Source organism: Manis pentadactyla, chromosome 11 (genome assembly GCF_030020395.1).
Source record: "Manis pentadactyla isolate mManPen7 chromosome 11, mManPen7.hap1, whole genome shotgun sequence".
Lineage (NCBI taxonomy): Eukaryota > Metazoa > Chordata > Mammalia > Pholidota > Manidae > Manis > Manis pentadactyla.
In genome coordinates, this window is record NC_080029.1 from 67,540,531 (window position 1) to 67,568,310 (window position 27,780).

At 34.5% G+C, this 27,780-nt stretch overlaps 1 protein-coding gene and 1 long non-coding RNA gene across 5 annotated transcripts in view; one reads left to right on the forward strand and one right to left on the reverse strand.

Annotated features, from left to right (window-relative positions):
• Window positions 1-27,780, forward strand: part of HEATR5A (HEAT repeat containing 5A) — a 122,446-nt gene that overhangs the window by 42,196 nt on the left and 52,470 nt on the right. For all 4 annotated transcript variants that reach the window (XM_057488506.1, XM_057488507.1, XM_057488508.1 and 1 more), the window contains exons 10-14: window positions 659-909; window positions 2,856-2,967; window positions 6,590-6,742; window positions 7,694-7,793; window positions 14,314-14,423. In XM_057488506.1, coding sequence (XP_057344489.1) covers window positions 659-909; window positions 2,856-2,967; window positions 6,590-6,742; window positions 7,694-7,793; window positions 14,314-14,423 — 726 coding nt within the window. The remainder of the gene's footprint in view (window positions 1-658; window positions 910-2,855; window positions 2,968-6,589; window positions 6,743-7,693; window positions 7,794-14,313; window positions 14,424-27,780) is intronic.
• LOC130679529 (uncharacterized) overlaps window positions 26,446-27,780 on the reverse strand; it is an 84,312-nt gene continuing 82,977 nt past the window's right edge. Inside the window, exon 2 of the long non-coding RNA XR_008992520.1 lies at window positions 26,446-26,504. This is a non-coding gene — a long non-coding RNA (uncharacterized LOC130679529). The remainder of the gene's footprint in view (window positions 26,505-27,780) is intronic.

A 27,780-nucleotide genomic window follows, 5' to 3' on the forward strand; every position in this document is an offset into this window, starting at 1 on the left:
TTTGACTATGATACCCATTTCTTGCTGACTGAAGTTAGGATTAGGATACGTATTATTTAAGTAACACTCAGCATGAATAGTTCCATGTTTTGATGAAGGTGTGTATTGAATTACAGCAAATGTAGACTTTTAATTCTTATTTGTAGTGGTACTCCACTGACTTCATAGTTGGTTAGTAGCCTATTGAGGACCTAGCAAAGCCTAGATTTTGTTTAAAATTTTGCTCTTAGCTAAGAGCAGTATGGTAGATGAGTAATATAGTAATTATGAAGATAAATGTGCTAAAAAGGATTTTTTTTAAATGAGGATGGAGCTTGATGTGACATTTCTTCTTAAGGTGTTTTTGTTATCGATAAATTTTAATTCCTAGTACCAAATGAGTAATGGTCTTCAAGATAAAGTAAACAACATTGGCTTATTTAGGAAATAAATTTTTTTGTGTACTGACTAAATTTAAGCCAGTTTTCATAAGAAATATTAATAGAAGTAATTCTTGGGTATAAAAAATTTCTTAAAATTATGTATCACTTTTTTAATATTATTTGGCTTTTGATAAAGGTAACATTTTGTATCCACATGGCTGCTTATTCTTTTGACTATCTATGGATGAGTTTTATCTGTGCAGCTAAGCATTATTGTTTTTTTTCTGTCCTTCCAGGCATTCTTGACAGTGTCATTTCAGTTATTCTTCATCCTAGCATTTCTGTTCGACTGGCAGCAGCTTGGTGTTTACACTGCATTGCCGTGGCATTACCTTCTTACCTGACGCCTCTCTTGGAGCGTTGTCTGGAACGGCTTACTGTCCTTAAGTCTTCACCCGAAGCAGTGACTGGCTTTAGTTTCGCTGTGGCAGCTCTGTTGGGAGCTGTGAAACACTGTCCTTTAGGAATTCCTCATGGAAAGGGCAAGGTAATGATTTCATTCTCCACATATGATAATGACATTTCAAGTTTTTCCTGCTAACATGGTTGTATTCTATCTCCCAGTCAAAGCCATGCAGGACAAATTTCTGAGATCAGCTGTACTACCCAGCTGTTAAATATTATTAATATAATTGCTGCAAACAATGAGGAGATAGCTAAAATGTCTTATCCACAGTTAAACAGAAGTGCTTCTGTGCTTTTTGTTAGAAGTAATCTCTGTCTAGTAAAAGAATGTATTCCTGAACTTTGTTTTGCTATATATTTAGCTCTGCCATAGAAGTGCAATTTGAAATTTGAAGTGCAGAAAACAAGGAAGTCAACAAAAACTACTGTATTCATTTAAAAAAAGATACAGGAGACAACTTAATGGGCTCCCACTGGCCAAAGTTGGGATAATGTATACGTCTAAAATATAATCCAGCAGTGGGTTAAAATGATGCACTAATATATATAACCCATGAGCTCATAATGATACTAAAAAGAAGTTCCCCCCCAAATTGCATTGCTATGGAAAAATACGGTTTTCTGGGTAAATTTAGTGCTTTTGAATATAGCACTTTCAAACAGATAAATGATACAGAACCTAGTAAGTAAATAACCCAGTTTTAATGTACCAAGAAGCTTGAAGAGAACTAAAAAGAAACTTTTAATGAAATGTAAAATGCAAAATAGGCAAAGCAGAATGTGGGAATTTTGTTTCTTTCTTAAATAGCTAGGAATTGCAAGTTGTCAAGAGATATTGTTGGACAATGGAAGTTCTTATAACCTGGGCCTCACACACATATAAGTATTTAAAAAAATAAACCACCATTGTTCCTTTTTTTCTCACTGTCACTCCTGTGTCACCACTGATGAGTATTTTATAGTATATCCTCCACAGTTTAGGCTTTACAAGAGAACATACCATTACTTCAAAAATTTTAAAACTGTTTTAAGTATTGCCAGCGCTATTTGAATAGTGATTGACAACTTCAGAAGGTGATGTTATTCATTGACATTTATTATTTTAGTTACATTCTAAACTAATGCATCACATTTTAGTAAGTAAACAGTGAATTGCCCTTGCATGTATTTAATTAAATTTAAAACTCAGCTCATAAGTTTAGGCAGACAGCATTGGTTTGTTTTGTCCTCTTTTTAAGCATATCCATTAACTATATAGGCTACAGGTAGTCCTAAGGTAGTGGCAAGTTGGATGGTTGTTTTAAAATACACCAGCCTTCTTCTTTAGAAAGTTTATATGCCAACTCATAATACTTGTTGCTTTTTTAGAGGTGATTGGTAACAGATGTTGTCTCAAACATTAGATGTCTTTTGGCCTTTGTACTGTATAAGCATGCATTATCCATAAATGTGAACTATCTGGTTTTTCCTCTTGTTTTATAACACTGCCTATTTCATAGACTTTAAAAATATATCATTTTAATGAATCCCACTCTGATGCAAAATTTATTTCAATGTGAGGCTATTTTTGAGTACTTCTAACCTCTCTAGTATATTGCTTTGGCAAAGACTATTATCAGCCACTCAAGTATTAAGGTGGTATGCAAAATTTTTAAAAGGGAAGTTCCTATAATGAAACTTTCTCTGGTAATTACAGATCCCAGGTAGTTTCTTAAAACTAAAAATAAATTCAAATTCTGTATGGCTAAACTTGAACAGTTACACAATGTTGTCACATATGCTCTACAAAGAATTATAGGATTGCTGTGTGCAACCTAAATGCCAGTATTTAACCTTGAAAACTTACTTTTTTATAATTTCCTAAGACAGTGTCCTGTGGTATAGGCTACATGAATTGCTGTTCTTTATCACATTTATTCTATGTAAGAGCTGATTTTTTGAGAGAATGTTATTAGCTGCTATCATTTGTCCAGTAACCAATAAACCAATACACTTTTTTTCCCACCTTGTCCTTCTATACATAAATAGATTGTTATGGCATTAGCAGAGGATTTGCTGTGTTCTGCCTCTCAAAACAGTCGCCTTTCAGCTCAGCGCACACAAGCTGGATGGTTGCTGATTGCTGCTTTGATGACATTAGGTAACAATAGTGCTGTAGAAGTGTTAAAACCTGTGAACTATTTTGTATTTTTTTAATGTAAAATATTGTAATATATGACATGACAAGACTAACTTAGTATGTACCAGAATTTAAATATCCACACAAACATTTTTTTTTCTGGTAGGTTCCTTAAGAAGACATATACTTACTTCATTCCTCAGTATGTTTTCAGATCTTATTTGAAATTCTTTCAACACCAGTTTATGAGCCTCAAGTAGGATAAGCAAATTTGATCATCTTTCAGGCTTAACTCTTAATGACTCTGGTTTTTCCAGAAATCATATCTGTCTTCAGAAAGAAAAAAAAAATTTCCACAATACAAGGGTAGGCAGGAGAACACAGCATAGCCTGTCATTCCAATTCTGTAATTGTTCTGAGAATTGGAAACACCAATAAGGTAGTTACATTGAAGGGGATAGGGCTCATTTAAATTACAGTTACTGAAAAATGAGTGATTATTTTATGGTCATGACTATTGTATTTACATACTGTATCTTTGAGAAGTAATTTTATTGCTTTATTAAAGCTATAGTTTAAGCCTCTATTTTATTGTCATTATTTATTGCTAGGATATAAAACTGGCCAGATTTGACCAATAAATCATTTTGATTCCTCTTATGTAATTTGATCTAAAAGGAGCTTAAATTAAAATAAGCAATCATAAATAAAGAACCATTTTAAGTAATGTTCCTGAGATGATTAAAGAGATTCATTGGACTACATCAGGGTTTAGCCTATGGGCCAAATTTGTCTTGCTACCTGTTTTATTTAGCCTGTGCGCTAAGAGTTTTTATGTGTTTAATGGTTAAAAAAACAAAAGAATATTTTGTAACACGTGAATTATATGAAAGTCAGTTTTCAGTATCCATAAAAAAGTTTTAGGAGAGCACAATCACTTATATTCACTTACGTAATTTTATCCGTGGCTTTTAGGCATGATGGTGACAAAATTGAGTTACTGCAAAAGAGACTATATGGCTTTCAAAGCCAAAAATGTTGGCTGTCTGGCTATTTACAGAAATTGTTTGTTGGTATAGATCATTTCACAGTGTGATGGGAAAAATGTGATCAAGCTTTTATTTGCTTTTGTCTGGTTGTTTCATGCCTACCTATTGGTAATATTGGTAATCTTGATTAATTAAAGGAGAAAATAACTTGATGAATGCAATATTTTAGAAATGAAAAAAAACTTTTAAGACAAGGTAATTCCATCAGAGACTATAAGAGATCCCTTCTTTTAAAAGAGATTAATACATGTTTATTGCATATTCAGAATGAACACATATGAAAGGATTAAAAATTAAATTAATGTTTTATTTAATTACTATGTTTTCTTGGGTTTTATTCTATTTTCTTATGCCTTGTTATTTCCCTTTATAACCAGCTTTTAGAATGTGTTGCTAGTTACCTAGCAGCTTTCAAAGGGGATCAGTGAGGTTTTTATTCTTACGTATCATTATGAACTCACAGATTTTTATGTATTTATGTGTTTCAATCCATTGCAGTCATTATTCATTTAGATTCTCAAATTGTTTCATTTTTAGTCAATGTTGAACCCCTTCAAGTGGGCTCATGTGTGCCTTTAACAAGAACCTAGTATTCCTTGATAATGTGTGTGTTTTTGACATAACAAGGTGTCCCAGCTTTTGTACATTTCTTGCCCTAGGCTTAAAACCCATCATTTCTCCAAGAAGCTCTAATTCTTTTTTGTGGGAAATGGTATTTATATGACAAGCATTAATTTTTGTCTTGCAGTTTTAACATCTCTTTTGCATTTTCAGCATTTCCTTCACTGTTTACAATTTCCACCACTATTTTGAACTACTGCAAACTCAAACAGGACCACATTCAAGTCCATTCCTCAAATGTGAACCACAACATTTTTAACCTCTTTTGCTCCATTTTCCATTTTACCTGATGTCACATAAAACAACTTGATTCACCTACAGATTTGTGTGTTTTACAGATCTGTGAGTGGCTTATAAATTGTGTAGGTTTTCTTAGATGCATTATTCTTGGTGTGAGTAAATTTACCCTTGTTTATGGTTTCAGTTTGTAATTACTATATAAACTTATTTTTATTAACTTAGTTCATATATGTCTCTGAAATGACATTATCTTGATACCTCTCTAGAAAAGAGATGCTGCACTGTTCATTGTTGAGTTACTATAAGGATATAGTTAGGCAAATGTTCATGAAACATTTGTCAACTATGGGTATTCCCAGTGACACACACTTTTTGTTGTTATAACTAAAATTTACTCTCAGAATTTTTTCTAATCCCACAGTCTCCTGTATATGAGTGTGTTCCTGTGTGCACGCAGACACACGCTCGCATGCAGTCATGCACAAGAACCTCTTAGAATCATCTGTTCTTAATTGCTTTATTCCATTTCCTTACTTTCTAGTTCTAGAGGGTTTTTTTTAGTACTACTTCATCAAAGAAAGCAGTGAGCAAAGAGTGTTGAGTTAAGCTTGTTTTGCTGCAGGAATTAGCATATGGCTTCCTTAAAAAGTCAGAAGAAAACTGGAGAAATTAATTAAACTTTAATCTACTAAACTGCATGCATAAGAAAAGACTGGCTTGCTATTGCCTTTTCACTTTTCCATTCTCTTATCTTTTCATATGAAAATGGGGCGATTTTTGAATGGTAACTGCATAATGTCAAACATGATGTAAGTGCTTATCATGAGTCAAACTCTGTTCTATAAGTAAACTCATACAAGCCTCAGAAACTATCCAATGCAGTAAATACTGTTATCACTCCCATTCATCAACGAGGAAACTGAGGCACAAAAGGCTTATGTAATTATCCAAGTTTACACAGTTAGTAAACGGATAGACCAGGATGTTAACCTACATGGTCTCCTGCTAGAGCCCATTTCGGTGCTGCCATACTTCAGAAGAAAAATAGACAGTCGGCAGAATGTGGTAATGGGATTGTTGGGAAGAAAAACTGTGGTTTTGGTTTTTACACTTCCTAGTTATCATTTTTCTTAGCTAACGGTGCTATCAAATAAAATGCTATGTTTGTCCATTGCCTTTCATTACTGGGTTTGTGTATTCATGAACCCTCAGTTAATAAATATTGTTGGTCTGAAATCTTTAAGGAAAAAAATCCAGTCAGATGTATCATATCTGATATTTGAAACAAGTTGCTTTCTAAAGTTAGTATTATTCTCAGGATACAATGTTATTTGTTACCAAAAAACAATAGTACCTTGCATTTATGTGGTACAATACAGATTTTCACAGTGCTTTAAAAGTGTGCTGCCTCATTTAGATTTGACAAAGCCTGGACACAGCAGTGCACGTGGTATTAGCTTCATTTTATAGGTCTCAAAGAGATCACAGTAGTAGTGGAAGAGCTGACCCCAGAGCAGACTATATATATTGTTAGTTCTTCCTTTCTCTACTCCAGTGCCTTCAGATAATTATTCCTTCGGTAGTACATTGATTGGAACCAGAAGGTAGGCAAAGGGACATAGTATTGCATTAAAACTTATTTTGTGGAGGGGGGGGGAGTTCCTGCTTATTTTAGAATTTTAAAAAGTAACCATTTTGGGTTTTTTCATAAGTAAAAGTTGAATAAATTTCAGGTTCTTCAGTTATCAGTCATCATCTTGCTCGAGTTTTGCTGTTGTGGAAGTGTGTCTTTCCAGTGTCTCCTAAAGATCTAGAAACAGAAAAGAGCCGCGGAGATTCATTTACATGGCAGGTAACCTTGGAAGGCCGAGCTGGTGCTCTCTGTGGTAGGTTGAGTTTAGTGTCTCTCTCCTTCCTTTGGCTTTTTCCCACTCTAACCTTGCACCTACTTGTATATTTTATTTAATCTAAGGGGGCAGAAATCTTCTTCTGGTGGTATTGTAATTGAGTAATATTGCTTAGTTGGTGATTGTAACAGAAGTGTGATATAATATTCCAAATTTAAGAGTTCTAATCCTTAGGATAATGCATGTTTTATTAGATGTAATCCGGTTGAGAAATGTCAAGATTGATTTTTCCTAAGTAGGCATTCATTCCTCTTTAGAAATACTAGGGTTGGATTTAATTAGCATTAGTTAAGCATTGTTTCCATTTAGTTTTTTATATATGAAACTTGTACCCTTCTAGAAAACACAGACCATTAAAGTAGTATCCACTGTGAAAATTTGAAGTAAGGGAGGTGGGGTCCCTGAAAAGGCATGGAAGCATTGATTTTGGTATTGTTTGTTTATTTGTGGCATTTTTTACCCTTATAAAAGAAAAGCAGCTTTGAAACTCAGTCTAACTTTAAAATACTCATTTTATTCTACATATGAAATAATTCCTTATAAAAACTTATGTTTCAGGTAGCATCTATAAAACCTAACACACTGACTCAAAAATCAGCATGGTCCCACAGAATTAGTTGGAACTGGCAAACTGGAGAGTTTAAGATAATTTATTCTTCTACTTCTGAGCTCAGGGCTGAGTAAAACCCCAGGAAGGCAACATTTTGTTAACTTGGTTGTTGATCTTATAGTAATTCTAGGAAGTTTTTTTAGCTTGATTAGAGATGGAAGGTACTAGCTTCCTTTTTATATGAGAGTTTCAAGAATTTTTTTTGTTTTTTAGCACATTTCTTTATTCGTCTAATAAAAGTGCAAATGCCATATCATAATAGAATGCTTTTCTCATGGTTCATTATGCTCTGCCAGGTAAAAATCTTTTCTGTTTTTCAGCTATCAAGAGCTTTGTTTCCCACTGTGGTGATCTCCTCACTGAGGAAGTAATTCAGCGTCTTCTCCCACCACTTCCTTGTGCTGTGGATTTGCTAACTCAGTAAGGATCGGCTGTTTAGAATTGATAAAATTTTTAATAGCAGTCAGTTTAATTAGTTAATATCATCTAAGTACATTAATAAGGACATGGTTTTATGGTGGTGAGTGATTTCCCTTTTGCAGAGGAAAGCAAACATTTAGTTATATAATTTTTTTTTTTTTTTAGGCTAGGATCTTGAAAGAAAAATACATATTTAAAGGGAAGGAAAGTTACTTGGTGGATAATGTATCTTCCATACAGTCAGATTTAACCAAGAAATTAAATATTAAGCCTGTTAACCTTTTCAGGTATGCATTTTATTGGTTTGTTAGTGCTATTCTGTGTTCCTAAGAACCAGATGCTTGTTAACAGTTTTTTGTTTATATTTTTCATATGTTTGGCTTATACACATATGATAAGAAAACAGAAAATCCGTTATATGTCATGAGGACTTGTAATTTCCTAATTATTAAATGTATAGTTTAGGAAAAAAAGCTTTCTAAAAAACTATTTATAGAAAAATTACATTTAAGATATGGCTTATAATGAAAGTATTATAAAGCATCATAATGAAATGAACCCCTGTGAATCCAACACAGCCCATGCTGAGCTTAGCAAATATTTGCTGCTAAGGGGCAAATAGTAAATTTCTGAGGCTTTGCTGGCCATACAGTCTCTGTTGTACCTGCTCAACTCTGTTGTAACTCAAAAGCAGTCATAGATAAACTAGAAATGAATTAATGTGGCTATATTCCAGTAAAACTTTCTTTACAAAAAAGAGGTAGAGGGCTGGCTTTAGCAACCCGTGAACTAGAACATTAACAATACTATTGATAACTTTAATATCCTCGATTATGCTAACTTTCAGTATCATTAAGCTCCTGTCAAGTACTGCTGATTAATACCATTTTATAGTTGTCATTCCCTTGTAGGTTTTAAAAAGTGTATCATGTACACATATTTCCCTAAACAGTATATTGTTAAGTTTTGCTTTAACAGGCAAATGGTATGCTCTTTCTGAAACTTACTTTTTTTACACAATATTATGTTTCTAAACTTTATCTGTGTGTCAATTCATTCATTTTGGTTGCTGTATAATATTTTATTGTGTGAATATACAGTAGTTTATGCATCCTCCTATCAATAAAATATCCAAATTATTTCCCAAAACTCTTGCATATTTCTACAGTAGTACATGTGAGTACTCACTTCTTCAGCAACACTTACTCAGACATCAATTCTAGCCCATCCACCAGGTGTAAATTGGTATCTCATGATTTAATTTACATATCTGATATCTGATGGTTTAAATGTCATTTTATATATTTATTGTTCCTCAGTATTTCGCCTTCTGTAAAATCCCAATTCATGCATATCTTTACCTATATTTAGGTAAAATAGTTTTTAATTAAGACATTCTTAATTTTAATGTCAAATTTATCTTTTACTTTTTTGTCAGTACTTTTTGTCTTTTGGTTGAAAAAAATCTTCCTTCAGAATTATAAAGATACTTTCTTTTATTTCCTTCTAAAATGTCCCAAGTTTTGTCTTTCACATTTAAGTCTTTAATCCATCTGGAATTGAGTTTTGTAGTTGGAGTGAGTTAGAAATCCAACTTCACTGTCCTTTTTAATATGAATAACAAATTGTCCCATACTTGCCTAAAAAATCCTTACTTCCTCCAGGGATTGCCATTCACCTCTCATGTGTTATAGTCCCATATATACATGCTCTGTTTCCATGCTCTCTCCTGTGTTCTTCTATTGGTGTGTCTGCCCATTTCTGTGCCACCACCACATCATCTTTACAGTAAACATCTGTTGTAGGGCAAGATTTCTTGCCCAATCATTGTTAGTCATATTTGGCCCTTCTTGAACTTTTAATTGTCTCCTTTTGAAATTTTATTTGGAATTCCATTGAATCTATAGCTAAATTTGAAGACAATTGATATTCTTACAATGTCCATAAACATGATACCTCTTTTTCCTAACACTGAGGTCTTTTACAAAGTATAAAATTATTTCTCTAAGAATGTCTTACATGCCTTTTAAAAAATTTATTCCCAAGATACTTTATATTTTTTCATTATAGTTATTAAATAAATATGTGGGAGTGAGTGGGTGTGTATGTGTATAATCTCTTTATTGCTGTTGTGTAAAAATATAATTTATATCCAACTACCTTGCTAAACTCTTCTATATTAAACATATATAGATTCTTCTGGGATTTCTCCCTTTTTAATTCTTACTCATTCATATTCTCTTTCTCCCTTTATATACTAACTAGATGACTACCATTTGAAACAGAATAGAAGTGGTCAAAGGGAATGCTTCTCATATTTTATGAGTAAGAATGATATTTGCTTCAGGCTTTTTAGTAGCTGCTCTTTATCAGGTTAAGAAAGTAGCATCTTGCTAGTTGGCTATATTTTGTTTTGTTTTTCATCATGAATGGATTTGATTTTTATAAAATGGTTTTAATTGGATAACTTTAATGTAACGAATTTTTCTGACCAGCTTTTTACTTGGTTGCATTCTTGGGAGAAACTGTGCTTGGAACAATTATCATTTTCAGAATAAACTTCTAGGTTTGGTTGGCTTGTGTTTGGGTCTCTTTATCTATATTAATCAGTGAGAGTGCCCTATAATTTTCTTTCTTGCCTGCCTTCTTCAAGTTTTCTTCAAAGTTACACTTACCTCATACAATGAGGTGTGTGAATGTTTCATCATGTTTAGTGAAGGAATTTATGTAAGATTGGAGTGATATGTCACATGAAAGTTTGTTAGTAGCCACCTGTCTGTAAAACAGTCTGGAACCAGTATTTCTTTGGGGGAATTTTATTTTTTAACTACATAGTGGTTTCTCCTATTGAAAGTAGAGTGTTCCTATGAAGTCTTTCATATGCTGTTAGGCAGGGAAGTAGTTACCGTCAATTCATATGGGAAAAGGTTTTAGCATTCCCAGATGCAAAAAATAACCTCTTCTGTGCTTCTCTCATACCTTAGGATGCATCTTGGTAATGGATGCAGAAAATAAATCAAGATAAAGTACAGGTGCTCACAAACAGAGTTCAAAGCCATGGTAACTTGATGCTGAGTGTTGTTACCAGGGAAGGAGCTTGCTGTGCCATTCTTGTTGCTTGAGGTCATGCCACTTCTATGGATTGCTGCAAAACAAACATTGAGCACTATTTTTGCTTTTCAGCTTTTTTCATGAAAGCAAAATTCTTTTTTATCTCTTTTGATTAGCAAAAACAGGCATTAACATAGGTCTTTCATAAAAGTAAAATGGTGTAATGCAAACTTTCAAAAAGCAGGTGATACCTGTATTCCATTTCCTTAATTTTTGACTATTTGAGGTTTGGTTTGGGGAGTTGTTTTGCTTGTTGGCTTTTTTTTTTTTTTTCAGTTTTCAGTTTTACCACTGCATCTTTATCTTCAAATTTTTTGGCATAAAATTGTTCTTAGTAGTCTCTTCTTAATCTCTGCTCTATCTGGAATGTCCCTTTCTCCATTCTTGATTAATTTTCATTGTGCCTTCTCTTTTGTTTTTCCTGATCCAGCTCATGAGAGAGATACCTATTTTATCAATCTGTACAAAGAAAAACTTTAATTATGTTGAATTTGTTTTCTACATCATTATTACTCCTTTCTGCTTTCTTAAATCCTTGTTCCTCTTCTCACCCCTTAATTTGAATGCTCATTAGCTCATTGAATTTTTCTTAATTCTCAAATATAAGGTAAAACCATAAACTTCCTTCTAAGGTCCCAGTTGCTGAATCCTAAAATATTGATACATATTATTTCCACTTTTTCAGTTTACTTATCTTTAAATTTCATTATGACTTCGAGTTATTTAGAACTATGCCTTTAAAATTCTAAACATCTGAAATTAGTGTTCAGCTTACAGTTTTGTTACTGATTTTTAACTGAATTACATTATAATTGGTAGCTATGATCAGTATGTTACTTGCCCTTTTAAATTTGTTGAAACTTTCTCTATGACAAATGTGTTTTTTAAAAAGTTCTATTGGTCTATCTATCTTCATTCATTTTTTTATCTGCTTAAGCTATCATTGAGAGAGATGTGTTAAACTCCTCCATTGTGATCCTGGGTTTATCAGTTTTTCTCTATAGTTCTATCAATTTGTGTTTTTTTCATATTTTGAAACTTTTTAATATTAGGGAGAGAAAATTTTCCTCTACCCTTCAAGGCTCTTCTCTCTGTTCTAAAAATAAAGTCTATGTGAGACAGGTTAACAGGAGAAAAATTTAATCTTGTACATAACAGGAACCCCATATACATGAGCAGTATGATGACAGAAAGTTACAATGAGGTATATATGTGCCATCTGGAGCTAAGGAATGGGATAGGGGCTCAGGGCTTCAAAGGGGAGGAGGGCAATTCATATGGTGATAGGAAGAGCAGAAGTTTGGTAATTAGATGTTTGCCCTTTCATACAGATAGGTCACTCAGATAAAATTTATCTCTGCCAGTAACCTATATTTTTAGAAAGACTCCAATTTATATTTTTGTAGGTAGTTAAGGGAGGGATAAAAGTTTCTTTTGAGCCCACAGGATCTTGATTGCCTTCACCTCCACATAGACTTCATGATAAAGTGGCACATTTTGGAGCAGCCTACCTTTGGTTCCTCATTAGGTACATAGGAATTTTGAATTATATCTCCCTGATTAATTGAATCTTTTATCACTATACAGTAACTCTCTTTATCCTTAATATTTTTCCATGTCACTGTGTTTTTAGGTGTGTCTCACAAATTGCATATAGTTGGAGTTTTTAAAAATCGAACCTCACAGTCTCTGCTTTAAACTGCCAATTTGGATTTCCTTATCCAACTTGGTTTATGTTTTGTTGGTTCTTTCCTCTTAGGAATTCTGGAAAAGTGTTATCTTTTCAGATACTTACCTGTTTCCAATTATCCTTACACTTTCTGTCTTGGGCTCTGATTAGACAAATTGTAGATGTTTTCATTTTGTCTTCTATGTCTCTTAATCTTTCTCTAATATTTTTTTCTTATTTTCTCTCTACTACATTCTGGGTAATTTCTTTAGCTCTCTCTTCCAGTTCACTAATTCTCTCTTCAGCTGTGTTTAATTTGATATGCCTTTGCCTCTGCCAGGACTTGGGACCATTTCAGCTGCCTTCAAGAGACCCCACTTTGTCACCCCTACCTTGCCATGGGCACAAGCTCAATCACAGACTCTGTGTTGGTACTGATATTGTGTTCCCACTCTGATTTCAGTTCATGTTTTGTTTCATAATTTTTACGATTTTTTGGTGGGGGGAGATTAACCTTGGAAAAGTCCCTTTCTGTAAGTCTAGCAATGCACATGATCTTTTATCAAGGATCTAAGTGTATTTATAGCAGGAAGACCCTTCAGAGATTCTAGTCTGCCCTCCTAATAAAAGCAGAAAGCACTAGAAATATTTTCCTAAATTCTTCTCTATATGATTGAAATAGTTTTCATATTTCAGCTGTAATTTTCTTTCTGGCTTTAGAGAAATACAAAAATGCAGTGGATTTATTTTTAACTCCCATAACTAAAAAATGAAACTCAGATTTTATAATTGCTTTTGTATATTGTTTACTAAGCTAAAAGGTAAAGATACAAAGTGGAACCAACTTTTTAAAAATAAAATGACAAGTGAAAAGATAACTTTCTTTTCATCTAGAAACTAAAAATAGCAGGCAATGGTTTTTTTAGAAAATAGAAGTGAATAAACATTGCCAGTTTCTAGAGTTCCTGGAAACCTCATGCCACAACAGTTTAGTCAATTTAGCCCAATGGTAAAATTGCACTGAATTTCTGTATTGCTAAAAGAAATAAAAACTATACTCAGGTTGATAACAAGGTGTATTGTAAAGAGTATTAATCCTTTGATAAATATTTGTTCAATGAGTGAACATTAGTAAATACTAGTAGTGAGAATAAATAGAAGATAAAGAGTCCCATGAAATTGAAAGAAGAGAGAATAGAAAGGAGGTGATAAGAGATTTTGTAAATGGAGGCATTGGTTTAGCTTTTTGTTTTTTAAAGAGAATTTGTTTATGTATACCTGTATATATGATTGATTTTTACTTGGTGATGGCATTCCAGATCAAGTTTCTAACAAACACTTGCATTTTTCTTCAGGTATTTGTGTCTCCTGTGTGTTTGTTTTTTGACTAACTCCTTTTCTGCATAATAGATTTTAGTTTTTTCAAGTGCTGAGTTATAAGTTTTAAAATTTAGTAGGAGTTGCAGTTGCTAGACAAAATGCTTATGGCCTTAGAAATTTAAGCTGAATGTATACTTTTGTTTTATGGAGTGTGGTTGAAGAGAGCACGGAATGATTTCCATGTATGACACTTGTAACCCCTCTTATAACTTAAAATCACACCTTAAAAAAAAGACATAAAAGCAGCACTAATGTTAACTAATAACAAATAGTTTTTATATTTATGTGTCAACCTGTTCAATAATGGTACATTGTTATATAACTAACATACTTAAGATACACTTTTTCTTTTATTTTAAGGCTTTCTTCAATACTAAAAACATACGGAAGTCCTTTGAAAACACCATCAGTAGTTTATAGACAAAGGCTTTATGAATTACTGATTTTATTACCTCCTGAAACCTATGAAGGTATGTACCTTAGACCAAAATACTTTACTGTTTGTGGCTAGTACAGTGCCCAGAAAATAATACCTGAATGAATGAATTATATGGCAGTTATTTAGTGCCTTGTTCTAGGAGGTTTAGAGAGTTAATCTTAACCATCTTATAATAAATACATAAAAGAGAAGAAAAAAAACTAAACCCTGCTTCTTTATGTCTAACTTTCTTCTCTCCTGGGAAAAAATCCCTAGTTCCACTGTGTGGTAAAGAATGAATCACAAAGATTGGTCTTGATTTTAGTCCAGGGTTTTCTACAGAATATACAGTACAAATCTATTAGATTTGGCCATTCCTAGTTTCCTCTGTTATCTACTATACACATTCCATTCCACAATTCCATTAACTCCATCCAGACAGAAGTTTCATATTGAACTAATAAGGTATAATTGATTTTATCAGTTTTTAGTGTAGGTCTTGCTCTATTAATAAATAAGGTGATGAGAGATTTTGTGAATGGAACTTTTCGGGAATCACTTAAAGCTGATTTTGAATTACTGGACTACTATGATTGGTAAAATAAACTTGTTCTGCTTTTAAAATTTGTCCTAAAACATTTCTTGAAAATTTAAAATGCAGTTTAAAGAAAATATATTGTTACTACTATTGAATAACTTAAAGACTCTTATTTTAAGTGGTGAAAGTTGAAAATGTTCTCCAGTGGGAACTTTTGTATTTCTTTAGTGTTAATAATTTTCAACCAACCAAATTGATTGTTGCTTCAAATCTATTCCTTTTAAAAATATTACACTTTCTGGCTTATATATCCTTACTCTGCAAGTAAATACAATATAATGCAGTCCTTAAGCAGGCCCTCACTCTGCCAGTTCCTGTTGATGAGCTTCATCCATCATACCAGCTAGTGAGCCATCCCTGCCACCCTCTTTCTTCCTCTGCTCCTCTTCCCTTTCAGTTTGCCAGTAGCATGAAAGGAAAAGACCAGGGACATTCCAGACCACTTCTCCTGCTGGCACAAGTGCCACCACCACCGCCATGGACCTCACCAACTCTCGCCTCTTCTGCCTTGGCCACGAGAAGCAATTGCACTTTTGATTGTTGGATTGGATTCTGCTGGCCAGGCAGGCATTCTTTGTAAACTGAAGTTAGGGGAAATAGTCACCACCATTCCTACCATTGGTTTTAATGTAGAAACAGTAGATAAAAGAACATCTGTTTCATGGTATGGGATGTTGGTAGTCAAAATAAAATTAGGCCCGATTTAAAGATGGTGGCGTGAGAGGTGAGACAGAGGCTTCCTCCTAAAACATATACAATATGAAAATATAATTAATACAACTAATCCTGAAAGAGCAACAGGAAAGAGGACTGTGCCAGACTGCATACACCTGGAGAAAAGAGCAGACGTCACAGAACAGGGTAGCGTACCAAAGCTGTGGACCAGCGGGACCCAAGCCCTTCCCCAACCCCAGCACACCTGCTGGAGAAGAGAAATGGAGCAGGGAGGGAGTGGAGGCCTGGGACTGCTGAATACCTAACTCCAATAGATCTGCTGTGGGAGTACAAACCTACATTTCATGGTGCTTTCATGATACTATCATGGTTAGGGAATTGGAAAGATAAGACAGGTAGAATTCCAGGAGAGACTGAGATTTCAGCTGCTTGTGGAACGCAGAGATCCATGCTTTCCACAAGTGGGAAGTCTGAGAGATTTCCTAACAAGGAAGCCTTAGCAAGAGAGCTGCTAAAGGGGTAAGGATTGCACAGAGCTTACTGCTCAGGAGAAAGGACAGGTAGACAAAATTGTGCAGGTACACTCTGAAAAGCAGGTTGGGAGCTTTCAAGATTTCCAGGTGCTCCAGCTCCCTGGCTGCCTACACAGCTCCAAGGACCTCCTCCGTGATAGGCACCCTACTGTACCTTTCTCCCGGCTAGCCCAACCTGGCTCGCAAACCAGCAAATCCTACCCTGGCATTAGGCCAGCCAGAGAGAAGATCTGTCTATAGCAACTACAAACGCAAAACATAGAGGCTTATATACCTGTGTGCTCGGCCCACTGGCTCAGGCAGTGGAGACACACATAGCAACCGGGAAGCAGGAAACAGCTCTTTCCTCCCCCCCAGGGACCAATACCATTCCTCAGGGACCCCATACATTGCTTCAGGGGCTGAGCAGCTCCAGAGAGTAGAAGCTTCTAGACACTAGAGGATGCCACATACAAATATGAAACGCCAAAAGAACCTGGTTCAGAGTAAAATTAATATAATTCCTGAGAACGATGACATGGACCTAATGACTCTTCCTGAATGGGAGTTCAAAATATAAATCATTAACATGCTAATGGAGGTACAGAAAGATATTCAATAACTCAGGAATGAATTCCAATCAGAGATCTAGTCGTTGAAGAGCACAATGGAGGGTAATAAAAGCAGATTGGATACGGTAGAGGATACGATAGATGAAATAGAAACAAGGGAAGATGTATACAAAGAAGCCGAGGCACATAGAGAAAAAAGAATCTCTGAGAATGAAGGAATATTGAGAAAACTGTGTGACCAATCCAAACAGAGCAATATTCGTATTATAGGGGTACCAGAAGAAGAAGAGTGAGAGAAAGGGATAGAAAGTGTCATTGAGGAGGTAATTGCTGAAAACTTCCCCAATCTGAGGAAGGAGACAGTCTCTCAGGCCATGGAGATCCACAGATCTCCCAACACAAGGGACCCAAGGAAGACAAGACTAAGATAGTAATTAAAATGGCAAAGATCAAAGATAAGGACACACTGTTAAAAAGCAGCCAGAGGGAGAAATGAGATCACATACAAAGGAAAGCCCATCAGGCTATCATCAGACTTGTCAGAAGAAACCTTACAGGCCAGAAGAAGTGGCATGATGTATTTAATGCAATGAAGCAGAAGGGCCTGGAACCAAGATTACTTTATCCGGCAAGATTATCATTTAAATTTGAAGGAGGGATTAAACAATTTCCAGATAAGCAAAAGCTGAGAGAGTTTACCTCGCACAAACAATCTCTACACTCTATTTTGGTGGGACTGCTGTAGATCACCAGAGGTAATAAAACCACAATAAAGAAATTAGAACAGCTAATTACTAAACAAATGCAAAATTAAATTAACTATCCCCAATGTCAATCAAGGGATAGACAAAGAGTACAGAATATGATACCTAATAAAGAATGAGGGAGCAAGAAACAGGAAGAGAAAAAGAAAGGAACCTGTAGATTGTGTTTGTCATAGCATATTAACTGAGTTAAGTTAGACTCTTAGATACTAAGGAAGTTAACCTTGAACCTTTGGTAACCACAAATCTAAAGTTTGCAATGGCAATAAGTACATACTATCGATAATCACCCTAAATGTAAATGGACTGAATGCACCAATCAAAAGACATAGAGTCACTGAATGGATTAAAAAACAAGACCCATCTATATGCTGCCTACAAGAGACTCACTTCAAACCCAAAGACATACACAGACTAAAAAGTGAAGGGATGGAAAAAGATATTTCATGCAACTAAGAGAAAAAAGCAGGAGTTGCAGTACTTGTATCAGACAAAATAGACTTCAAAACAAAGAAAGACACAAGAGACAAAGAAGGACATTACATAATGATAAAGGGGTCAATCCAACAAGATATCCAAGAAGATATAACCATTATAAATATCTACGCACCCAACATAGGAGCACCTACATATGTGAAACAAATATTCACAGAATTAAAAGGGGAAATAGAATGCAGTGCATACATTCTAGGAGACTTCAACACTCCACTGACTCCAAAGGACAGATCAACCAGACAGAAAATAAGTAAAGACACAGAGGCACTGAACAACACATTAGAACAGATGGACCTAACAGACATCTACAGAACTCTACACCCAAAAGCAGCAGAATACACATTCTTCTCAAGTGCACATGGAACATTTTCAAGAATAGATCATATACTAGGCCACAAAAAGAGACTCAGTGAATTCAAAAAGATTGAAATTATACCAACCAGTTTCTTAGACCACAAAGGTGTGAAACTAGAAATAAATTACACAAAGAAAATGAAAAATCCTACAAACACATGCAGGCTCAATAACATGCTCCTAAATAACCAATGGATCAATGACCAAATAAAAACAGAGACAAAACTATATTTGGAGACAAATGACAACAATAATTCAACAACGCAAAATCTGTGGGATGCAGCCAAGACTGTGCTAAGAAGAAAGTATATTGCAATACAGGCTTACCTCAGGAAAGAAGAACAATCCCATATAAGCAGTCTAAACTCACAATTAATGAAACTACAAAAGAAGAACAAATGAGGCCCAAAGTGAGTAGAAGGAGGGACATAATAAAGATTAGAGGAGAAATAAATAAAATTGAGAAGAATAAAACAGTAGAAAGACTCTATGAAAGCAAGAGGTGATTCTTTGAGAAAATATACAAAAGAGATAAACCCCTAGCCAGACTTATCAAGGAAAAAAGAGAGTCCACACAGAAACAATCAGAAATGATAAAGGAAAAATCACTACAGACACCACAGAAATACAAAGAATTATGAGAGAATACTATGAAAAATTATATGGTAACAAACTGGATAACCTAGAAGAAATGGACAACTTTCTAGAAAAATACAACCTTTCAAGGATGACCCATGAAGGAACAGAAAATCTGAACAGACCAATTACCAGCAAAGAAATTGAACTGGTAATCAAAAAACTACCTAAGAACAAAATGCCCGGACCAGATGGCTTGACCGCTGAATTTTATCAAACATTTAGTGAAGACCTAATACCCATTCTTCTTAAAGTTTTCCAAAAAATAGAAGAGGAGGGAATACTTCCAAACTCATTCTTTGAGGCCAGCATCGCTCTAATATCAAAACCAGGCAAAGACTCCACAAAAATAGAAAATTACAGACCAATATCCCTGATGAACATAGATGCAAAAATAGTCAGCAAAATATTAGCAAACCGAGTTCAAAAAACATCAGAAAGATCATCCATCATGATCAAGTAGGATTTATTCCAGGGATGCAAGGATGGTACAACATTCGAAAATCCATCACCATCATCAAAAGGAAGGACAGAAACCACATGTTTGTCTCCATAGATGCTGAAAAAGCATTCGACAAAATTCAACATCCATTCATGATAAAAACTCTCAACAAAATGGCTATAGAGGGAAAGTACCTCAACAAAATAAAGGCCATATATGACAAACACACAGCCAACATCATATTTAATAACAAGAAGCTGAAAGCTTTTCCTTTAAGATCGGGAACAAGACAAGGATGCCCACACTCCCCGCTTGTATTCAACATAGTACTGGAGGTCCTAGCCTCAGCAGTCTGACAACACAAAGAAAAAAAAGGCATCCAGATTCGCAAGGAAGAAGTCAAACTGTCCCTTTTTTGCAGATGACATGATATTGTACATAAAAAACCTTAAAGAATCCACTCCAAAACTACTAGATCTAATACCTGAATTCAGCAAAGTTGCAGGATACAAAATTAATACACAGAAATCTGTTGCATTCCTATACACTAATAATGAATGAACTAGCAGAGAAATCAGGAAAACAGTTCCACTCACAATTGCATCAAAAAGAATAAAATACCTAAGAATAAACCTAACCAAGGAAGTGAAAGACCTATACCCTGAAAACTACAAGACACTCATGAGAGAAATTAAAGAAGATACTAATAAATGGAAACATATCCATGGTCATGGATAGGAAGAATTAATAATGTCAAAATGGCCATCCTGCCTAAAGCAATCTACAGATTCAATGCAATTCCTATCAAAATACCAACAGCATTATTCAACGAACAAGAGAAAATCGTTCTAAAATTCATATGGAACCAAAAAAGACCTTGAATAGCCAAAGCAATTCTGTGAAGGAAGAATATAGCTGGGGGATTGTGCTCCCCAACTTCAAGCTCTACTACAGAGCCACAGTAATCAACACAATTTGGTACTGGCACAAGAACAGACCCATAGACCAATGGAACAGACTAGAGAGCCCTGATATAAACCCATGTATGGTCAGTCAATATATGATAAAGGAGTCATGGACATACAATGGGGAAATGACAGCCTCTTCAACAGCTGGTGTTGGCAAAATGGACAGCTACATGCAAGAGAATAAAACTGGATTATTGTTTAACCCCACACAAAAGTAAACTTGAAATGGATTAAAGATGTGAATGTAAGTCATGAAACCATAAAACTCTTAGAAGACAACATAAACAAACATCTCCTGAATATAAGCATGAGCAACTTCTTCCTGAATGCATCTCCTCGAGAAAGGGAAACAAAAGCAAAAAATGAACTCATGGGACTACATCAAACTAAAAAGTTTCTGCACGGTAAAGGACACTATCAATAGAACAAAAAGGCATCCTACAGTATGGGAGAATATATTTGTAAATGACATATCCGACAAGGGGTTAACATCCAAAATATATAAAGAACTTATACACCTCAACACCCAAAAAACAAATAACCCGATTAACACATGGTCAGAGGATATGAACAGACAGTTCTCCAAAGAAGAAATTCACATGGCCAACAAACACATGAAAAGATGCTCCACATCACTAAACATCGGGGAAATGTAAATTAAAACCGCAATGAGATATCACCTCACACCAGTAAGGATCGCCACCAACCAAAAGACAAACAACACAAATGCTGGAAAGGATGCAGAGAAAGGGGTACCCTCCTGCACTGCTGGTGGGAATGTAAGCTACTTCAACCATTGTGGAAAGCAATATGGAGGTTCCTCAAAAAACTAAAAATAGAAGTAACATTTGACCTGGGAATCCCACTCCTTGGAATTTACCCAAAGAATACAACTTCTCAGTTTCAAAAAGACATATGCTCCCCTATGTTTATCGCAGCACTTTTTACAATAGCAAAGATACGAAAGAAACCAAGTATCCATCAGTAGATTAATGAATAAAGAAGAGGTGGTACGTATACACAATGGAATACTATTCAGACATAAGAAAGAAACAAATCCTACCATTTGCGACAACATGGATGGAGCTGGAGGATATTATGCTCAGTGAAATAAGCCAGGCAGAGAAAGACAAATGCCAAATGATTTCCCTCATTTGTGGAGTATCACAATGAAGCAAAACTGGAGGAACAAAATGGCAGCAGGCTCAGAGACTCCAAGAATGAACTAGTGGTTACCAAAGGGGAGGGGTGTGGGAGGGTGAGTGGGGTGCGAGAGAGAAGGGGATTGAAGGGTATTCTGTTTAGTACACATGGTATGGGGTATCACAGGGAAAACTGTAGCATAGAGAAGGCACAGAGTGCATCTGTGGCATTTTGCTTCACTGATGGACAGTGACTGCATTGGGGTATGGGGGGGACTTGATAATATGGGTAAATGTAGTAACCACAGTGTTTTTTCATGTGAAACCTTCATAAGAGTGTATATCAATTATACCTTAATAAAAATTTTTTTAAATAATAATAATCAGGCTTCTCTGAAAGTCTTACTTCCAGAATACCCCGGATCTTATTTTTTTGGTAGATAGCAGTGATTGTGTATGAATTCAGGAAGGTGCAGAAACGCTGCAGAAAATGCTTCAAGAAGATGAGTTGTGAGATGCAGTGTAGCTACTTTTTGCAAGCCAACAGGTTTACCAGATGCTATGACTCTCAGTGAATGAATGACACAGATTAGGTTTTAAGTCTCTTTGTAATAGAACATAGCATATTCAAGCCACTCTTGCTACACAGTGAACTGGTCTATAAGGGACTTAACTGTCAGATGAGCTTTCAAATGTTAAATGAAACTGCACATCTAACCAAGAAATGGTCTAGGCTTCCTGGAATAAAATTAGTTTGCATCTCGATTATTTAACCGTATCTGGGACTGGTTTGGGCAGAATATTACAGCATGTAAACTTATTTGTTGCCAGTTATTGTTTACCAGTTATAATGTTGCTATTTAGCAATTTACTTGGTTCTGGAAAAATTCCCCTTAATTTTGGGGGAAAGGTGTGTTTTAATTTTACTTTCCTTAAATCTAAATGCCTGAACATAACTATTGTGACATCTTTATAGAAATCCATTTTTTTTGTTTTCTTGAGCCTACAACAAACATTTTAAGTTATCCCTTTGCTACTTTACTGATATCTCTGTCATTCCTGGGGCAGTCTGCTAGTTGTAAAAATGTAGCATTCTGTTGGTATTTACTTTTATCCCTTGCCAAAAAAGCTTTTTAATACTTCTTGTACCAGCTAGGGAAATGCTCCAAAATGCTATTCAGATCTCTTGCACCAAGAAACTAATTTTTTCTCCATTACTAACTCCTTACTTCTATCAGCCAAGCCTACCTTGGTGTGTTTTGTATTTGGCAGCTAATTAGTTCTGTGCTGGTTGCAAAGAGTTCATATTGAGATGACTTTTAATACCCAGCAGATTGTCTTTCTTTATATTCTCTTTTTTATGTTGCATGTTGTTTTTGGTATAAGCCTGACTCTGCCCAGTATATTATAGTTCTGCTCTTTTATTGTTTATTTATGATCAGACCTTCATTAAGAGTTGTTTGAAAATTCATCAAACTTGATGAATAAGATTTCTTCTTAACCCATTTGGAATTATTACTAGTAAAATGATAAAGTATGTAAAATATATATATTTATATAACATATACCACATTAGTTAAAAATACTAACTTATAACTCTGTCTTGGCCTTTATCTTTATGTGACTGGTATTGTTCCCACTGCTTCTCTTTCTGATTCACAAAATGTACCTAGCAACATGTTTGATAGAAAGTAAGCACTTAATATGTACTTCTATAAAACTGAAAAAAATGGATACATTGCCATTTCTCAGAAACTGTATCAAAAGAGCCATTTCTATATGCCAGGCACTGTGCTGAAATTATGTATTTTTTTGTCTCATTTATCTTAGGAGAATACAATAAGTTAGTTACATTTTTCTCATTTGACAGATAAAGGCACAAAGAAGGTACAAAAACTGACTCAAGAACACATATCTAGTCAAAAGAATCAAGATTAAAACAGATCGGCTTCATGTTTTGCTGTGTATCCATTTATAACTAACTGACTAGAGAATAAACAGCTGAAGTTTAGTGATAAGTCTGTCTCATTCTTCCCTATCTCTCATATAAAAATTACCTTCTAGATAATCTAATAGTAGGCTTAGAGATAATTTCTCTTCCATAGCTCAAATATCTGTTAGGTTCTGGCCAAAGCAATTCCCTTCAGACTTTACATCAATTTTTACCATAATATTTTGAAATTTATTTTCAAACTACAGGTGATTACAAACTGATTTTTTTTCAAGTCTTCATTAAGTATTTAGGAATACCAGAATAAATTTAAAGTCTACAGTGCATCTTCTGATAAATGATAATATAAGTCTGCCTTTAAAGGACTTAAGGAGATAAACAGAATCTTGTACTATTGTCTTAGAATTGGAGTTTGGAGATGCAATCAGATGTCCTAAAGGAATAAAGAAGATACAAGTGTATAGATTTTACATCAGTTCCAGAGTGTTCACAAGTGAGGAATTACTATGTACTTCTTGATAAACCTACTTTCACCCTCTTTGTCTTTTTCAAGTGTGTACTTCCGAATATGAATGAAAGAATAACTTAGTTTCTAGAAAAATGAAAATGTGGATGTGTTAATTTTGTTTAATGTTTCAACCAAAAAGAATTAGCCATTCTGTGTCTTTATTTTTCCATTTTTACAACTATGGAAGTAGAAATAAGGATTTTTTAAAATGATATTCTGTTTAATAGATTTCTATAGTGTATATGAAGCATAAGTCTGAACTTTACCATTTAAATATCAGTTGACATTTTAAATAACATAGCTCATAGTACAGTAGTAACCTATAGTAATTTCTAAATCTTTAACATTAAGTCTTTAACACAAATATTTTAGTACAAAAGTAGTAGTCTTTAAAGTTATCTAGTTACTTCCGAAAATATGGGTAAATAACAATTTAGAAGTTTAAAGTTTCTTATGTTATCAGTTGCTATAATGGATTGTCAGAAAGTAAGTTTACAAGAAAGAAATTGCTTTTGGAACATATTTAAGAATTTTAGTAACTTTTCCTGGTTCTCCAGTTGATGCAGATTTTTGTTGTAATAGTGACTTAGTTTTCTGAAGCTTGTGGAATAAAAGTTGGGCTCCGTATTTTTATTTCTTATCTTAGTTTTGCTCTAAGTCTCTTTGCAGTATTTTAATATTCTCTGCAGTGAAAATTGCTTCTAATTAGCATCTGAAAGTCCAAGATGTATTTCTTCAATAAAAACATTTGCATTTTAAAATCAGATCATCTTTGCTAAGGAATAGTTCCATGAGTGTGTTTGTGTCATGTAGTTTATATATTCTTGAAGGCTTAAATAAAATTTTTGTATACTTTATTAAACAAAGCATCTTCAACAGAGTTTTAGTGAATGAATGATTGGACATGGTAGTTAAAAAGCTCAAGTTCTGGAACCTGGGCTGTGTTTCAGTCGTACTCTGCTGTGAAATTGCTGTGTGTGATCTTGGGCAGTTAACAAACTCCTATTTCTGTTTCATGTATAAAATGACAGTACTAACTGGATTTCGTGAGTTGGTTATGAAAACTATCTGTAAAGCTCTTAGTATATTTATTGACACATTATATCCTCAGTAAATATTTATTGTAGTGCTTTTATTTCTACTAATGGTACAGAAAATGATGGCAGGCAAACCTTTCCTAACTCACCATACCACTTCTAATTCATAGACATCACCCCAGTTTTCATGTCATCCTGATGCTAATGTTCAAAGAAACACTTATAAAAGCAAAAGTTTTCTTTGGCAATTTGTTCTCATTCCTAAAGTACTTAAATTAAAAACTGGCAAAACCATTTATGCTATAGGTAGGTAAAATTTTCTATTGCTAATCCACCAGAAATTAGGATAAATATCCTTGAGATAATAATTTAGGTCAATGGGATAAATGAACCAGTTTTTCAAAATAAATGAGAGACAATCATGCATGGTATCATATCTTAATAGAAAATCACTGCCTGTGAACTATCTCAGCCTGCAAAACACAAACAAGCAAGTGAATCTTCTTTAGATCCAAGTTCTAATTTACAAACTACAGACAGTAGAGAAACAAATTAAACTACACTGGGGAGTACAATCATAGAAATCCAGACTGTAGCAACTTACACAGAACAAATATCATTTCTTCAAATAAATTGCAGGGGAGAAAAAAGTAGAGGGACGAACTTCAGATTGAAAGAAATCTAAGATATATCAACTACTTACAATGTGTAGACTTAGATGTTAATTCAAATATAAAGCAAGCAAAAATAGGTAATTATGAGACAATTGAAAAATCTGAATGCAAGTGTTTGATATTTAGTGGTTTTTAAAATGATACTGTGATAATGGAATTATTTTAAATTATTTAAAATATCCTTAACTTTATGATACACAATAAAATATTTATAGAGGACATGATATACTTCCTAGGGTTTCCTTCGAAATGATACAGGCACAGTTAAAACCTATACATGCTTACGTTACTCTACAAGAAGATATGTCAAAGAAATAATCAATCTTCCCATGTTTTCTTCCGTCTACTACTTCTATAGCTTTTCTTCTCCTTCCTAATTACAACCCTTTAGTAGAATTCGTGCCTCATATCGAAAATTACCGAGTATCATAATTCTTCCAAGTGGTAAAGATACCTCAAGACAAATGCTGGGCATAGAAGCCACAGGGCATAAATCTGCAAAGAAGTAAAAAGCTAACCTTTTCAAAGAATATGGCTTCTCTCTCACTTACCAGCTTTACATTTCCCTGTATGGCCCCGGAAGATGACTGGTTAGCCAGAGACGGGTAAGATTCCTCAAGGGAGGAACAACCTAAGACAGGCACAGTCGCAGGGGGGCCATCAGGTGAGAAATTGGGGATCAACAGAGGTGAGGCTTAGAACCTCACCCCCCCTGTTTTGAGAGAAATCTTCTGCATCTGTGGATGTTTTGTTGCCCTTGTCTAGCTTGGATTAATACTTAGTCTATAGGCACAGACCTGATCATCTACATTTGCCCTTTTACAGCACTAAATTATGTTTTCTACCTTTATCTTGCATCTACCTACCACTTCAGCATTTTATTTAAAAATAATAATAATAATAATAATAAGGGAGAAATGTGGGATTCACATATAAATCAAGTATAAAAATCAAATGAATAATCATATCTGACTTGATTGTTCATAGTTCATGATGTGTGATCAAAACCGAAAGTTTCTGTGATATGACTGCCGTTGCACTGTTCACCATGTAAGAACTTATTCACTATGTAAGAACTTGTTCACCATGTAAGAACTTGTTTGTTATGCTTCAGAAGATTGGAGACTGTTGAGAATTAGGCTTGGGATTGATTAATGATTGTGCATTGAGTCCCTTATACAGAATTTTATTGTTGTTAACAACCATTTGACCAATAAATATGAGAGATGCCCTCTCAAAAAAAAAAAAAAACCAAATGGGTCGGGGTGGGGGCACCTGCCATTTTCTGGAGAGGCAGCAGAAGCCAGGGAGACAGCTGGTCCCATGCCAGGACCATAGAAAGAGTTGCACAGCTATTGGAACAGGAGTGCCCAGCCTTTGTCGCAATAAATTAACATTTAAATCAAAAAAAAAATGAGGATGATAATTTCAATATCTACACCTCACAGAGCTGTCAGGGAAATGAAGTGAAACGGTCCATGTAAAAGCCCCTGAAACCTTGCCTAGAAGTGATTAAGTGTTTAATAAATCTCAACTATCATAATCCTTCTTTTGGGTGCCCAGAACAATTCCTCTGGGTTAGCTGACCTCCTCTCCTAGCACTGAATGTTCTTAAGTAACTATTTTGTCTGTCTCCCAACCCAACTGTAAGCTCCCCGACGGCAAGGACTGAGTCTTTTTCCCACATGATATGAATGAATGACTAATAGAACAATGATAAGAAATGGTTATATATGAATATAAAGAGCTATATAACAATAAATGACTATACATGAAAAAAAAAATGATACAGGCACTGGTGAAATGGTGGGGGTATAGGTGAGACAATATCGGTCCTCTGGTCAATAGGGTGATGATCATATGACAGGGTAGTGGGGAGTCTGCTTTTATATCTTTGTTAATATATGTTTGAAATTTTCCATAATAAAAACATGTCTAATGCTTATAAATTTTTTCCAGGCTATGTTTTTTTTTAACATAATTTATGCTTTTGTATCTGTTTTATCTTTTCAAATTGTTTTTATGCCTCATGTCATTATATTTAAAATAATGGTAGTATTTATTTATTATTGTAAGGTATA